General features: G+C 41.5%; 2 protein-coding genes and 1 long non-coding RNA gene across 8 annotated transcripts in view; 2 read left to right on the top strand and 1 right to left on the bottom strand.

Moving 5' to 3' along the window:
- Nucleotides 1-1,059, bottom strand: part of LOC148893010 (uncharacterized) — a 2,253-nt gene extending 1,194 nt beyond the window's left edge. The window contains exons 1-2 of the long non-coding RNA XR_016116236.1: nucleotides 862-1,059; nucleotides 665-767 (exon numbers count right to left, since the gene is read on the bottom strand). This is a non-coding gene — a long non-coding RNA (uncharacterized LOC148893010). The remainder of the gene's footprint in view (nucleotides 1-664; nucleotides 768-861) is intronic.
- zfyve27 (zinc finger, FYVE domain containing 27) overlaps nucleotides 1-3,890 on the top strand; it is a 10,631-nt gene extending 6,741 nt beyond the window's left edge. For 3 of the 5 annotated variants that reach the window (XM_089006240.1, XM_089006239.1, XM_089006238.1), the window contains exons 9-13: nucleotides 561-581; nucleotides 692-833; nucleotides 923-969; nucleotides 1,880-1,961; nucleotides 3,011-3,890. In XM_089006240.1, the coding sequence (XP_088862366.1) occupies nucleotides 561-581; nucleotides 692-833; nucleotides 923-969; nucleotides 1,880-1,961; nucleotides 3,011-3,081 (363 nt within the window). In that variant the 3' untranslated portion in view covers nucleotides 3,082-3,890. Of the gene's footprint in view, nucleotides 1-560; nucleotides 582-691; nucleotides 834-922; nucleotides 970-1,879; nucleotides 2,082-3,010 lie in introns of all 5 variants that reach the window. The other 2 variants (XR_016116235.1, XM_089006241.1) reach the window with 2 other exon arrangements.
- Nucleotides 3,891-9,099: 5,209 nt separating this feature from the next.
- golga7ba (golgin A7 family, member Ba) lies at nucleotides 9,100-14,930 on the top strand. Of its 2 annotated transcripts, none has more exons than XM_089006242.1 (5): nucleotides 9,100-9,142; nucleotides 12,165-12,290; nucleotides 12,406-12,558; nucleotides 13,725-13,826; nucleotides 14,634-14,930. In XM_089006242.1, exons 1-5 carry the CDS (start codon nucleotides 9,131-9,133, stop codon nucleotides 14,715-14,717), a joined length of 477 nt encoding a protein of 158 aa, XP_088862368.1. In that variant the 5' UTR covers nucleotides 9,100-9,130; the 3' UTR covers nucleotides 14,718-14,930. The 2 variants fall into 2 exon arrangements, with proteins under 2 accessions (XP_088862368.1, XP_088862370.1); XM_089006244.1 differs by having other exon boundaries at nucleotides 9,132-9,252.
- Nucleotides 14,931-16,111: the final 1,181 nt, after the last annotated feature.

Below are 16,111 nucleotides of genomic sequence, written 5' to 3'. Positions count from 1 at the left end.
CTAGATAGCTAGCCAACAAATAGCTAGACAGATAGCCAGCAGGCAGATAGCCAGCAGACAGCTAGATAGATAATCAGCAGATAGATAGCTAGCTAGATAGCCAGCAGATAGCCAGCTAGCTAGATTGCAGATAGATAGATAGATAGCTAGATAGCCAGCAGATAGCCAGCTAGCTAGATTGCCAACAGATAGCTAGCTAGATAGACAACAGATAGCTAGCTAGATAGCCAACAGATAGCTAGCTAGGTAGCTAGCTAACTAGCCAACAGATACCTAGCTAATACACTGAATGTCACTATTAAATACACAGACAAGCAATATCTCTTGCATTTGAGTTATTTTCCTTGAATTCCAATGACTCAATTTAAACGCGAACGTAATTTAAACCGTGTCTGCTGGCCTTGTTTCAACCGTTAAGCTATCGACTGGTTATAACGAAGCTCCTTTGTAAGAGGTCGCATATTTTGGTATATAACGTTTTTTTTTTAAAACTGCATTATCTCAAAAATAGTATTACTCATTGTTATTCCTGTTTATCACATGCTTTACTCTGAAATCAGGAAAGTTCCGTTGCCCTGCAGGTGAGTGTTGCCTCTTGTGTACTGACACTTGATAATCTCCTCATCACAAAGTACGCTAGTTTGAAGTACTGTGCTGTACTCGCCTGATAATACTGTGGCAACCTTTGCAGGAGGATGAAGATGGTCCACTTGGCGCCCCTGATTTTGACACCCTCTCAGAAAATGGCCTGCTGAGCCGTAATGAACCTATACGCAGCAAAGTGTCCAAGCTGACCGAGAAACTACGCAAACGCTACCCCACCACCGGTGCAGGTCTGAACACTATGACAAAAATACTGACGTTTCAACATGGCCGCTATCCTCGTGCTCAGAATCGGTGTCCGTTTTCCTTCTCTCCAAAGGCAACTGTGCTAGCTGCAATGCTGTCTTCTCAGTCCTGAAGAAAAGGGTGAGACTTAAAGGACAACCGACACCTCTGGACACTCCATCATTTGTAAAATCACTTCAAATGATTTCTACTGAGCGCATTTGACAACGATTCCAGCGCATATAGCTACATTTGACCTTTTAAGACTCGCGCTGAATATTCAGAAAGTCTTGTTTTCCAGTTGATGACGATGCCTGACGTGACGTCACGGAGGGAACGCCCCTGACCGAGAAAGCGACACACAATGCATTTTGGATATTTTGCTTGGTCTGAAAACTTTGTGTTGATGGCGAAATTAGAAGGAAAAAAACATAAATAACGCCATGGTGAATCGTTGTGTGGTGCACCAAGACTACTATTTGATACTAGTTGACACAAATTCCCAGTGGACAAATCAGCCCATTTCCAACGGAGCTTGGACGCCATCTTGTGCATTTTCTGGGACGTCCAGACGGCTCAAAATGACACGGAAGGACTTCTTTAATCGATGTCAAACATTTATGCTTTCCTCTTCAGAACTATTTAAATCATATTCATAACTGGATGAGTAACAAGAAAGCATCGTCTCTGAATCTGACGCCATTGTTTTGATTCCGGAGCAAGTCAGTTTGTGAAGGAGTATCCTGGCGTGACGTCACGAACAAGGGGGCGGGACTTTCTTAATCTGCCCAGTTTCGAGTTCATTTATGGCAGTTTTTGGACATTTTAAGTCATTTTTATTGGTGTTTTGCATTTGACAAAAAAAAAATATCATCCTGTGTGTTTTGGCTATTTTAGATGCCATAAAACGTTTTTCCCATGTCAGTTAGGAAACAAAAAAAAAAATGGTGTCGGTTGTCCTTTAAGGAGAATTGATGTGCAAACTGTGCATGTTGTACAGTATTTCTCTCGATATTTGTCTCAACACAACTTTTCTCTCTTCCTGTCGCAGAAGAACTGCAGTAACTGCGGCAACAGCTTTTGTTCACGATGCTGCTCATTCAAAGTGCTGAGGTCTTGCATGGGGGCCACTGGTAAGGCAAGATCAGTCAATCTGCAGATACAGTGATACCTTGGCTTACGAACGCTCACGTCAGGAATCGTCAGCAACTGGAAAACAAGACTTCCGGAATATTCAGCGCCAGTCTTAAAATGTAAAATATAGCTATATGCGGTGGAATCTTTGTCAAATACGCTCACTAGAAGTGATTTGACAAAAAATGGATGCAACTTGTCCGGAGGTGTCGCTTGTCCTTTAAAGGACAACCGACGTCACTTTTTTGTTTCCTAACTGACATCAGAAAAACATTTTATAGCATCCAAAATACCCAAAACACGCAGTATGATATTTTTAGTCAAAGGCAAAACACCAATAAAAATGACTTAAAGTGTCCAAAATCTGCAAAAAAATGAGCTGCGAATTGGGCATTTTCAGAAAGTCCCGCCCCCATATCGTGACGTCACGCCAAGATGTCTAGAATCAAAACAATGGCTTCAGATTCAGAGACTATGCTTTCTTGTTACACATCCAGTTATGAATATGATTCAAATAGCTCTCAAGAGCAAAGCGTACATGTTTGCAATCGATTAAAGAATTTATTTGGGCCATTTTGAGGCAACATTGAGGGAAAATCGCTCACAAAAAAAGAGGCACAAAATGGCGACATCCTGTGGCCACCTCCGTTTCTACAGGCTGATAAATTCTTAAATGGCGCTTGGACGCCCTCTGGCGGCTTTTGGGTGCAACACTAGGTCCCCAGACCAAACAACTACAGCAAAATACATTGACGTGATGGAAGGACAATGCGTCCTTTTCACGGTCAGCAGGCGGTCCTTTTCTGACGTCACATGAGGAATCGTCATCAACTCAAAAACAAGACTTCCTGAACATTCAGCACGAGTCTTAAAACGTAAAATATAGCTATATGCGGTGGAATCTTTGTAAACTACGCTCAGTAGAAGTTATTTGAAACCATTTTACAAATTATGGACGCAACTTATCCGGAGGTGTCGGTTGTCCTTTAAAGGGAGCATCCGTATTATCATGTTGGTCACCACCATTCCATTTTTTTTTCCTCCCCAGCTCCAGAGGCCCAGAGAGAGACTGTGTTTGTTTGTGCTGCCTGCAATTCCTCCCTCATCAAGTTGCAGTAACCCGACATTTGGATGTACAGTACAGTATATCACTGTTTACTCCTCTGCTCCTCACACCGTGAAAGCAACTAAACCCTCAACACATGTCATGGTTTTCCAACTCAGGCATATGCATCTTTGAAAATCCTCTTTTCTGTGATGACCGCCCTTTTGTCATCGGATGTTTAAAGGACGACCGACACCTCCGGACAAGTTGCGTCCGTAATTTGTCAAATCACTTCAAATGACTTCTACTGAGCGCATTTTATAAAGATTCCACCGCATGTAGCTATATTTTAAGACTGGCGCTGAATATTCAGGAAGTCTTGTTTTCCAGTTGGTGATGATTCCCTGAGTGACGTCACATAGGGAACGCCCCTGACCGAGAAAGCGACACACAATGCATTTTGGGTACTTTTTTTCATCTGAAAACATCGTGTTGATGGCGAAATTAGTAGGAAAACTACATAAATAACGCAATGGTGAATTGTTGTGTGTTGCACCAAGACTACTATTTGATACTAGTTGACACAAATTCCCAGCAGACAAATCAGCCAATTTCTAACAGAGCTTGGGCGCCATCTTGTGCATTTTATGAGCACTACATTGGAGTCCAGACGCTTCAAAATGAGACGGAATGACTTCCTTAATCGATTGAAAACATGTATGCTTTCCTCTTCGGAACTATTTGAATCATATTCATAACTGGATGAATAACAAGAAAGCATCTACTCCGAATCTGAATTCTCTGAAGCCATTGTTTTGATTCTGGAGCAAGGCAGTGTGTGACCAATAGTGACGTCACGAACAAGGGGGCGGGACTTTCTGAATCTCGCCCGTTCCGAGCTCATTTTGTGGTAGTTTTGGGACACTTTAACTCATTTTGATTGGTGTTTTGCATTTGACTAAAAATATCAGCCTGCATGCGTGTTTTGGGTATTTTCGATGCTATAAAACGTTTTTCCCGGTGTCAGTTAGGAAACAAACAAAAAAACGGTGTCGGTTGTCCTTTTAAGTTTACGGACCCTTCTTTGTCCCTTTGCTGAGCAAATGGGATGCATGTCATTTATGGGGGAAAAAAAAAGAAGATTGGTGCGTTCAGGCATTGCTCAAAAGATCAATTGTTTTACAATTTGATTGACCACCAACATGATCAAATTTGAACTCTGGAGGATTTATGTCACCCAAAAAAAAAATATGAGTGATGTTCTTGATGCAATGCTATTTTCACCTTTACACAGGCACTGATGATTGTATTTGTTGGCTATGCTTTTATTGTATCATAATCATACATTGGGCAATCCCTTCCTCTCGAGCTAATATATTTAATTTAAAACGCCTGAAAATGCAAGTTAGGATGGATTTTTTTTGTCATGTATATATTGCTCCATCTTTTATGGGTGATGTACGTATTCCGTTGTGAAAATAAACTGTCTAATCCCAAACTTGACGACAATCCGCCTTGGCAGCTTGCAAGCACCCATCTATCTATTAGCTAGCTAGCTATTAGCTGTCTAGTTGATTGGCTGGAAACTGTCCAGCTGGCTAGCTGTTGGCTATCTATTAACTATTTATTCGCTATCTATTAGCTAGCTAGCTATTAGCTGTCTAGTTGACTGGCTGTAAACTGGCTATCTATCAACTATTTGCTATCTATTAGCTATCTAGCTAGCTATTAGCTGTCTAGTTGACTGGCTTTAAACTGGCTAGCTGGCTATCTATTAACTATTTGCTATCTATTAGATAGCTATTAGCTGTCTAGTTGACTCTATATGGGAGGACTTCTTTAATCGATTGCAAACATGTATGCTTTCCTCTTCAGAACTATTTGAATCATATTCATAACTGGATGAGTAACAAGAAAGCCAAATCTCTGAATCTGAACTCTCTGACGCCATTGTTTTGATTCTCGAGCAAGGCGAAGACGACCTGTTGTGACGTCACGAACAAGGGGGCGGGACCTTCTGAAACTTGCCACTTCCGGGTTTAATTTGAAGTAGTTTTTGGACACCAAGATATTTTTCTTGGTGTTTTTCATTTGACTAAAAATATCAGCCTGCGTGTTTTGGGTATTTTAGATGCTATAAAACGTTTTTCTGATGTCAGTTAGGAAACAAAAAATGGTGTCTGTTGTCCTTTAACTAGAATCCGAAAAGTAGCCAATTTATTTGAATAGAAATGAAATATCATGGTTGCTTGCACGCGCAAACTTGTCCATCACTTTTTTGTTAAAATCCACCATCCCCTGAATAAATTCATTTTCAATGGAAAGCATACAAAGAGCATTCAATCGCTCTTTCCCGATATTGTTTCTTGCAAAGATCTTCATCTTGTCCATGGCAGAATGGTTCCTATCAGGCTCACAAGAAGCCATGGGAGTTGCGAGGAAGATGTTTAACAGAATAGACGTTTCCGACAAAATGTCTTCCAGGCCCGTTTCGCTAATAGTCTGAAGGAGCCAAAGTGGCGATTTGCCCGCCGCGTACAGCTGATTGTGTTGGTAGAGTATATTAAGTTCACTTTGTAACTTCTCCTTGTTCTTCAGCGCTGAAGGCCACAGCTTCATAGCACAGTTGACTTGGACCGCCGGGAATGAACCTGCGAATTTCGGGAAAAGCGAGCAGTCCACCAGCTGCGCCGCAATCAGGTAGTCGCTATTGGAGAAGCGCTCCTTCACTTGCGCAACCATGTTCTCGCAAGCTTCTTTCATCACGTGAGCTGCGTCGATTCTCCTGCGCTTGGCTTCACCTTCAACGGCGCGGTCGGCCATCACGTGCGCTCTCTCTTTCACTTCCTTCACGTTAGCGATGAAGTTCTTCACGGCGCATCTCACCACAGAGTCGTCGATCTCTCGGTTCTGCAGGATGTTCTGGAGAACGTCCACTTCCGGCATGATTTCTGCGAAAAAATGCAGGAACTGGAGGAACCCGGGGTCTCTCAAATGCATGGATAGTCCGTAAGCCTCGCTGATGGTCACGCTGTCCCATCCGGGTTGATTACGAATGCTATCCAAACATTCCAATATGGCATCCTGGCTGTCCCATACGGCGTTAATTGTTCTGCTTTGAAAGTTCCATCGCGGTCGCTGGGTGTCGTTGTCCGATACCTGCATTAGAGCAGAAGCTCTCGCGGGCGGCGTGAAGAAGGTCGCGAAAGCGGATAAATCGTCAAAAAACACCTTGAGCTCACGGATTCGAGATGTACACGCCTGCTGTAGGGTCACGTTTAAATGGTGGGAAAAGCAATGCACAAATACTGCGTTTGGGTACTTCATAGTCATCATGACGCTTTGGCGACCATTCGTCATGGCGGCTCCGTCGTAGGTTTGCGAGATAAGTTTCTCAGACAGATTCAAGGGCTCCAAAACTTGTTGAATGGCGTCAGAAAGACCCGAGGCGGTTTTATCCGTCACTTCGATTAACTCTAGGAATCTTTCTACAAGCGTGTTGTTCACCACATATCTCAATATGAGAGCCGTTTGAGAATTGAACGAGACGTGAGTCATTTCATGGACCTGAAGACCAACAAATTGAGTCTTTTTCAATTCTTTGTCCACCTCTTCTCTGTAGACCTCGTACATGCAATCCAGGAGCTCATCCTGAATGGTGCTTAAATACAAATAAAAGAAAGGCTGCGCGTTGTAGTGCCTCTTGAGCCTTGTGTCTCCTTCACACATGGTTTCAAAGATGCAGTTAAATAGAGAGGCGTTCAGGGTTCCATCGTGACCGTGGAAATCCACCTCACACTTGCCACACAGTTTCACGCAGGTCATCAATCGATCCAGGACGTAACGATTCTCCTCGGTTAGTCTGTTGTGTTCTTCGGTGGCGAGCCGATCGGCGTCGTCGTCATCGTCGATGCTCGTCTGCACGAGGGGCAACCCGAGTAAAGCCAATTTCATGGCGCAACTCAGGTGTGACGAGGAACTCTCGTGCTTAGCCGTCCTTTGAGATAGATTTTTAAGGTCTTTGAATCCGATCCATGCCCAGATGGAGTCCAAACCACCGAAAAGAAGACAGGGGAAACAAAACAGGGCGCTTTTGGTGGTGCTCGCGGTTAGCCATTTCTTTTTTTCAAACCAGTCTTTTTTGAAGGAGCGGGTTGCCAGATCTCCGTGTTGAAGGAGGATAAAGTCTTCTGGTCTGTGCGGTCCTAAGCGTTTTATTTCCAACTGTTCTTCCAGCTGCATTTTACCAAAATTTGCGTCCAGCAAAAAGTCGACGTGATTCATGATTAAACGTAAACGCTATTTTATCTCGATAGCGGATGGTTCAATGTTTTTCCCCCTCCTCTTCTTCTACTAGTCGTGTGTCGTTCGCGAACGAGCCGGTTCCTAACAAGGTGCCGGAAATGGGAGCCGACTTTTTTTGTTTTCTATTCCCCAGTCTTCGGTTAAAGCCGCACGTGATTGGTCGATATCCGTGGTAGAGGATGGGGGGGGGGATTACACACACACAAAGAAGTGAGGAGAAGGGGGGCGGGGGGTTAGGATAGATAGGTGGACAAATGCTACCATATTATGATGTTATTATACTACTACTACTTCTTCTTTTCCTTTCGGCTTTTCCCTTCAAGGGGTCGCCACAGCAAATCAGTAACCTCCATCTACTACTACTACTACTACTACTAATAATAATAATCATAATAATAATTCTATATTTATTCATATTTATTCTTCATTCAATTATGATATTCAATTATGATATGTTTTACTAGTTGGTATGAGAGCATTATTAATATGAAAAGCAAATTAGTGACAGCTGATCATCAGACCATAGTAACCACAGGGAAAGTGAAAGTTAGCATCCACTAACTCCGTGCACATATAAATACAAATACTTGACATAGTACTTCGTTTTTCACATCATTTTACACGATTTTGGTAGTTAATAAGCAACAAAAAACTGAGGAGCCATTTGGGAGCCAAAAGTGTCGTAACTTTTATGTTAGCCGAGACAAAAGAACCAGCTCTCTGAAAAGAGCCGAAATTCCCATCACTAACTTCGTAATCGTCTTCTTCTTTTGCGTTTCCTGGCAGATTGTAAAACGTTTTGATCAAGTGTTGCCCCCAATTGGTCGTACTGTGTTATAGCGTTTCCTCCCCGATGTCCTCCACGATGTACGAGTTACTACATGGAATAAATATTGGACGTATTGCTTTCAGGAAAGAAAAGTTAATTATTACGGACGTTTCAGACGCAGTGAGTAGTTCTTTTTTTTCACTCATTGTCTATTAATTTGGATTTGGATTTGCCTTTATTAGTCTCGCAGTGGAGAAATTTACATTATTATTCTAATTAATAATACTAAATATTACTGTATATTGCCACTTAGCAGTTTTTTTGACATTATTATTATAATTAATAATACTAAATATTACTGTATAGTGCCACTTAGCAGTTTTTTTGACAACGATACTAGTGCAGCGTGTTCTACCGGAAACAAATTCCTTGTGTGTTCTACATACTTGGCAATAAAGATGATTCTGATTCTGATTCTGATTATAATTAATAATAATAATTATAATAATTATTATTATCATTATTACTATTATTATTATAAAAATACTACTACTACTACTAATAATAATAATAATAATAATTAATAAATAATGATGAGGATGATAATATAGTTATCTTGTGCTAATATTATTATTATTATTATTATTATTATTATTATTATTATTATCATAAAATACTTACTACTACTACTACTACTAATAATAATAATAATCGTAATAATGATACTAATAATAATAATAATAATAATTATTATTATTATTATTATTATTATTATTATTATTATTATTATTATTATTATTATTATTATTATCTTAATCCCCAACACATTGATTGACCAAGCGTTTTAAAATAATATGGCCATTTTACTATTAACAATAGAGCTGTTCGAAATGTGAGAATCTGTAGTATGTTTGACGTCAAGGGGGGGATTTAGTTAACGTCCAGATAAATAATAAATAAAAGCATATAGCGTGGTTGACTAGCCCCTCCCCCATCATTTAATCTATCCCGTGTCAGTCGTCGACGCACGCGGGGACTTGAACAGCAACATGGCGACCGAGGTAAAACAACCACGATGTGCTATTTATCCTGTTTTTAAATGCTCAATTTTAGCCACTGCTAGCAACATTTGGGTCCAAAATAACTTGCCTGATCGCGTAAAATGGACACGGTAGGAACCAATAAAGCAACACAGTGTTTGTTGATGGAATCAGGACACGCGTGGGCATTCCTCCTCTTACTTGGCCAGTTTAGCCCAAATATCATCATTTTATACTTTGACCAATCAAACCGGAAGGCGAAATCTGATGTGCGTGGATGCAAGCGGGTAATCCACGTCGTTTTACCTCATTTAAATGTTAAACGGGGCGTTTTTGTGCGTTTGAGCGTCCACATAATCCGATGAAATTGTCCCAAGAGTGGACCCATCCCATGTAACAGTTTCAGCACCACGGACAGAGGCCACTTCCTTTCTTTCGGGATTCGATGACCATCGATCAGATTGATCGATCGATGGTCGGCACACGGCTGTAGTAGATAGAATTGCGATTTTATCATAATAAAATACAGTGATACATTGGTTTACAAATTTAATTGGTTCCCAGACAGAGTGTGTAAGGCAAAAAGTGTGTATGCCAAAAAATAATTTCCCATAGTAAACCATTAAAATGAGAATAATCCGTTCCCAGGTCCCCATAAAACATAATTTTCTACTTTCTAAGCCTTAAAACTAGACAAAATATACCTTATTTTATGTATAATAATTGTGATATGGTATTATAATTAAAGAAATAAACTGTACTATATAATAAAGCCGTTTTATTTACCTTTGTGATGGTCGTTGATGGCTTGATGGAATGGAGTGGCCGCTTTCATCAGCATTAAACACTTGATGAGGAACGTAACCTTCTTCTTTCACCATCTTGAGGAATCATCCTTTGTAGGTGCTTTCTCTGTGATAATTTTATCTAGTTCCTCATCAATTGTGCTCTGTTTAGCTGGTTTGATAGCTTTTTGCATCAAGTGTACAGAAGGCTTGTGCAGGTTATATATATATATATATATATATATATATATATATATATATATATATATATATATATATATATATATATATATATATATATATATAGCAGACATTGAAAACAGCTACAAGTACCTCGGTATACCACAGGCCAATGGCAACCTCGAATTAGCAACAAGGAAAGCGGCTACGACCAAATACCTCCAGCGGGTGAGGCAAGTCCTCAGAAGCCAGCTCAATGGCAAGAACAAGACCCGGGCAATAAACAGCTATGCCCTGCCAGTGATCAGATACCCTGCAGGAATAATAAGGTGGCCAAAGGAAGAGATTCAGACCACGGATGTTAAGACCCGAAAACTCCTCACCATGCACGGAGGGTTCCATCCCAAGTCCAGCACCCTGAGACTGTACACAAGCCGTAAGGAAGGAGGCCGGGGACTAGTGAGTGTGAGAGCCACTGTCCAGGATGAAACATCCAAGCTCCATGAATACATCAAAGAGAAGGCTCCAACGGATGATGTACTCAGAGAATGTCTCAGTCAATGGGGAACAGAGGATGAGGTGCTGGAAGAGGGACAATCATGTGAGGAAAAGCCCCTACACGGGATGTACCACCGAACCATAGCAGAAGTGGCTGATCTCAAGAAGTCCTATCAGTGGCTAGAGAGGGCTGGCTTAAATGACAGCACAGAGGCACTCATCCTGGCTGCCCAAGAGCAGGCCCTGAACACCAGAGCCATAGAGGCAGGGATATACCACACCAGACAAGACCCAAGGTGTAGGTTGTGCAAAGAGGCACCTGAGACAATCCAACACGTAACTGCAGGGTGTAAGATGCTGGCAGGGAAAGCCTACATGGAGCGCCATAACCAGGTGGCTGGCATAGTCTACCGAAACATCTGTGCGGAGTATGGACTGGAAACCCCAAGGTCAAAATGGGAAACACCTCCCAAGGTGGTGGAGAATGACCGAGCAAAGATCCTGTGGGACTTCCAGATACAGACCGACAAGATGGTAATGGCCAACCAACCAGATATCGTGGTCATAGATAAAGGGGAAAGGAAAGCCGTTGTCGTGGATGTAGCGGTCCCGAGTGATGGGAACATCAGAAAGAAGGAACATGAGAAAATCGAGAAATACCAAGGGCTCAGAGAGGAGCTGGAGAGAGCCTGGAAGGTAAAGGTGACAGTCGTGCCTGTGGTGGTCGGAGCACTCGGGGCAGTGACCCCCAAACTCGACGAGTGGTTGCAACAGATACCGGGAACAACATCGGATATCTCGGTCCAGAAAAGCGCAGTGCTGGGAACAGCACGGATACTGCGCAGAACCCTCAAGCTTCCTGGCCTCTGGTAGAGGACCCGAGCTGAAATGGGGACAGACACCACCCATGGTGGGTGAGACGAGGATTTTTTTTATATATATATATATATATATATATATATATATATATATATATAGGGAGTCTGTGTTGATGCCTTTAATAGTCCCACAATGGGGAAATTCGCAATAACACAGAATTAACCCTTGGCATGCACACGTGATAATTGTCAGAGATGTTCGATCGGACACTGTGGACAGAGACTCGAACCCAGAAAGATTGTCTTTACTGCCGGCAGGAGACGCACCCATTCATGACAGACGTCTGAATTCTGCAGCCTTCTGCCAAGCTATTTATTGAGAGTACATGCACATTAAAGTGATACATTAGTAAAACATAGTTTTTTGATTAGAATACCACACCTCTCGAGTTCTAAGCACGAACAGCTGTAAGCAATAAAACAGTGTCTTTTCCATGAACTGATAAATTTGTAACCTGGCTAATGAGCTCTTCCTGTGAAGGAGTTTCAAGTCCTAAATTACTTCCGTGATAAGGAGTTTCCCAAGTCCTAAATTCTGTCTCCTAGATGAAGATGACAGTTTAACTCGCTGTGTCTGTTGACCTCAGATTGACCCCAGGTTGTCTGTGCTTCAATAGCGTAATGGAGTCACACAAGTTGACTGATCATATAACAGCATGAAACTTGTAAATATCATAACTTCTTATTCTCTTACTTCCATAGTTTCACAATTTACAAGAATTAAGGCACAGTGCATCCTTGGCCAACAAAGTCTTTATCCAGCGAGACTACAGTGAAGGAACCACCTGCAAGTTTCAGATCAAGTTCCCGACGGAGCTGGAGACCAGGGTGAGAGCATCCATCATCGTCATGTCTTTTGTGTGCATCTTCCATGATACGTTGTCCATTGACTTCCCTACTGCACAATATTTCGCAAAATTCATTCATCCGTTCACGTGCGCAGATTGAACGAACTCTATTTGAGGACACCGTGAAAACCCTCAATAACTACTACGCAGAAGCAGAAAAGATCGGAGGCCAGTCTTACCTGGAAGGATGTCTGGCCTGTGCCACGGCATATCTTATCTTCCTCTGTATGGAGACCCGCTATGAGAAGGTGAAAAAAAAAGGCTTGTAAATGTTTGTTAGGTTAAAATATTACAGGCTAATATTAGCATTAACAGTTAACTTTAAAGGATAAATGACGCCTCCGGACGAGTTGTGTCCGTAATTTGTAAAATGACTTCAAATGACTTCTACTGAGCTGAATATTCAGGACGTCTTGTTTTTGGGTTGGTGACGATTCCTGACGTGACATCACATCAGGAACGCCCCTGACCGAGAAAGCGACACACAATGCATTTTGGGTACTTTGTTTGGTCTGAAAACTTCGTGTTGATGACGAAATTAGAAGGAAAAAACATAAATAACGCGATGGTGAATCGTTGTTTGTTGCACCAAGGCTACTATTTGATACTAGTTGACACAAATTCCCAGCAGACAAATCAGCCCATTTCCAAAAGAGCTTGGGCGCCATCTTGTGCATTTTCTGGGACGCTACATTGCAGTCCAGACGCCTCAAAATGACACGGAAGGACTTCTTTAATCGATTGCAAAAATTTATGCTTTCCTCTTCAGAACTTTTTGAATCATATTCATAACTGGATGAGGAACAAGAAAGCATCTTCTCCGAATCTGAAGCCATTGTTTGATTCTAGAGCAAGGCAAGACGTCCTTGCGTGTCGTCACGAACAAGGGGGCGGGAACTGGGAAGATTCAGAAAGTCCCGCCCCTTTGTTCGTGACGTCACTATTGGTCACACACTGCCTTGCTTACACCTTCTTTATGGGCTGTTACCGCAATTGGCTGCGATACACAATGATTCACCATCGTGTTATTTATATAGTTTTCCTTCTAATTTTGCCATAAACACTGTGTTTTCAGACGAAATAAAGTACCCAAAATGCATTGTGTGTCGCTTTCTCGGTGAGGGGTGTTCCCTCCGTGACGTCACTTAGTTATCGTCACCAACTCAAAAACAAGACTTCCGGAACATACAGTGCGAGTCTTAAAAGGTAAAATATAGCTATATGCGTATGGAATCTTTGTAAAATGCGCTCAGTAGAAGTCATTTGAAGTGATTTTACAAATTATGGATACAACTTGTCCGGAGGTGTCGGTTGTCCTTTAACATGGCAAACTAGATATGTTTATTTCCTTCACATTCCATCTGTGTTTCTCCCCCCACAAAATATCAACCACAAAACTGTTGCTGTGCTGCAGGTGTTGAAGAAAATCGCCAAGTACGTTCAAGAGCAGAATGAAAAGATCTACGCTCCCAGAGGTCTGCTCATTACTGATCCCATCGAGAGGGGAATGCGGGTTGTATCCTTCCTGATCGTTTGTTCATGTACATGCATTCAAAAACTGGAGCGATTGCCAGTTCATTTAAAGGACAACCGACACCATTTTTTTTTTTGGTTTCCTAACTGACATCAGAAAAACGTTTTATAGCATCTAATATACCCAAAACATGCAGGCTGATATTTTTAGTCAAATGCAAAACACTAATAAAAAATGACTTAAAGTGTGCTGACACTGAAAAAAAATGAAACCGGAAGCGGCCATTTTCAGAAGGTCCCGCCCCCTTGTTCGTGACGTCACGCCAGGACGATTAAAGAATCGATTAAAGAATTTATTCCGTGCCATTTTGAGGTATCTGGGTAGCGGGAAATGTAGCACCAAAAAAGAGGCAGAAAATGGCGACAAAGCTCCGTGTAAGGAATTAATCAGCCTGTGGAAACGGGCTGATTAATTCCTTACACGGAGCTTTGTCGCCCTCTTCTGCCTCTTTTTGGTGCAACACGAAGTTTTCAGACCAAACAAAGTACAGCAAAATGCATTGACGTGATGGAAGGACTGCTACAATGTGTCCTTTTTTCGGTCAGGGGCGTTCCTTCAGTGACGTAACGTTAGGACTCATCAACTCAAAAACAAGACTTCCGGAATATTCAGCGCGAGTCTTAAAACGTAAACTATAGCTATATGCGGTGGAATCTTTGTAAAATACGCTCAGTAGAAGTCATTTGAAGCCATTTTACAAATTATGGACACAACTTGTCCGGAGACGTCGATTGTCTTTTAAACGTACCCTTGTGACCCGCTGTCAGTCCCTTAACGGCCTTCCCCCAGATAGAGATTTCCATCTATGAAGACAGAGGCTCCAGTGGCTGCAGTTCAGGGAGCAGTTCTGTGTCCAGCAGCACGGCTCGATGATTGGGTACATCTGACCAAAACAATGTCCCTCTTTTGGACATTTGAAACCGTTCCTACCTGTTTCCATGGCTTCCTTCACTTAGCTAACTCACAAGATGTTACCTAAGAAAGACACGTTTCTCATCAGTCGCGTTTACAATATCGGTAGTTCGTCTGTGTAAGCTCTCAGTTGTACAGGAATGGTCCATCGATGAAAAGGTTTCTTCAGCCGTCATCTGTACTTCTTTGAAGGTGTCGGACATTTCGCTTCCCATCCAAGAAGCTTCGTCAGCAAATTAAAGTCTATATATATATATAGAGCCGATTCTACCAGCAAGACTTTAGTATCGGCCCTATATATATAGGGCCGATACTACCAGTAAGACTTTAGTTTGCTGACGAAGCTTCTTGGATAAGAAGCAAAACGTCCGACACCTTCAAAGAAGTACAGATGACGGCTGAAGAAACCTTTTCATCAATATCAATATATTTTTTTAAATAATGTTTTATTGTGGCGGGCACTAGGACCATGCATCTCATCCAGCAGTAAGACGTTCTTAACTTGGACACGCCCCCTACTGTACACCTGCTGGGTGTGATGCATGGTCCTAGTGCCCGCCACACAATCTAATTTTATTCTATCTAATTTTTTGTATGTTATTGTTATGTCATAATTATTTGTCCATACAAGGGAAATCAGTATTATTATTAATAATAATAATAATAATAATAATAATAATAATAATAATAATAATAATAATAATAATAATAATACATTTCATTTCTAAGCGCCTTTCAAAACTCTCTTGTGAGTTTTGAAAGGCGCTTATAAATGAAATATACTGTATATATCACCTAACCTTACCTAGATCTCGACGCTATAGATCAAAACCAAGTCCAGATAACATCGAGACACGTTATCACGTAGCAGATAATTACATTCATCGGTGTATGTAATGTTGCAAGTCTTCCATTTTTAACTAATGATTCACAGGTGTTTAAAAAGATTTTTTTTCTGATTTTTGATCAATTCTTCCCAAATATTATTTATGCAAAGAATGTAGCAAATATGAGCATGTGAGACAAAGTAGTACAGCAGTACCTATTAGTGATGTGTCGTTCGTAAACGAGCCGGTTCTTAGAACCGGATTTCTGAAGTGAACGAACAAGGAGCCGGAAATGGGAGACGATTTTTTTTTTTGTCCTCTATTCCACGCCCCCAGTCTTCGGTTAAAGCCGAACGTGATTGGTCGATATCCGTGATAGAGGAGGGAGGGGAGAATTACAGACACACGAAGCAGTGAGGAAAAGGAGGAGAGGGAGGGGGGGGACAAATGTTCTCACATTATGTTGTTATTATGATTCAATTATTATATTTTTTACTAGTTGGTATGTTAGCATTATTAATATGAAAA

The sequence above is a fragment of the Hippocampus bargibanti genome, linkage group LG10, assembly GCF_051943395.1.
Source record: "Hippocampus bargibanti isolate YZ-2025 linkage group LG10, ASM5194339v1, whole genome shotgun sequence".
In the NCBI taxonomy this organism is placed as follows: domain Eukaryota; kingdom Metazoa; phylum Chordata; class Actinopteri; order Syngnathiformes; family Syngnathidae; genus Hippocampus; species Hippocampus bargibanti.
This window is presented reverse-complemented; position numbering and strand designations above follow the sequence as displayed.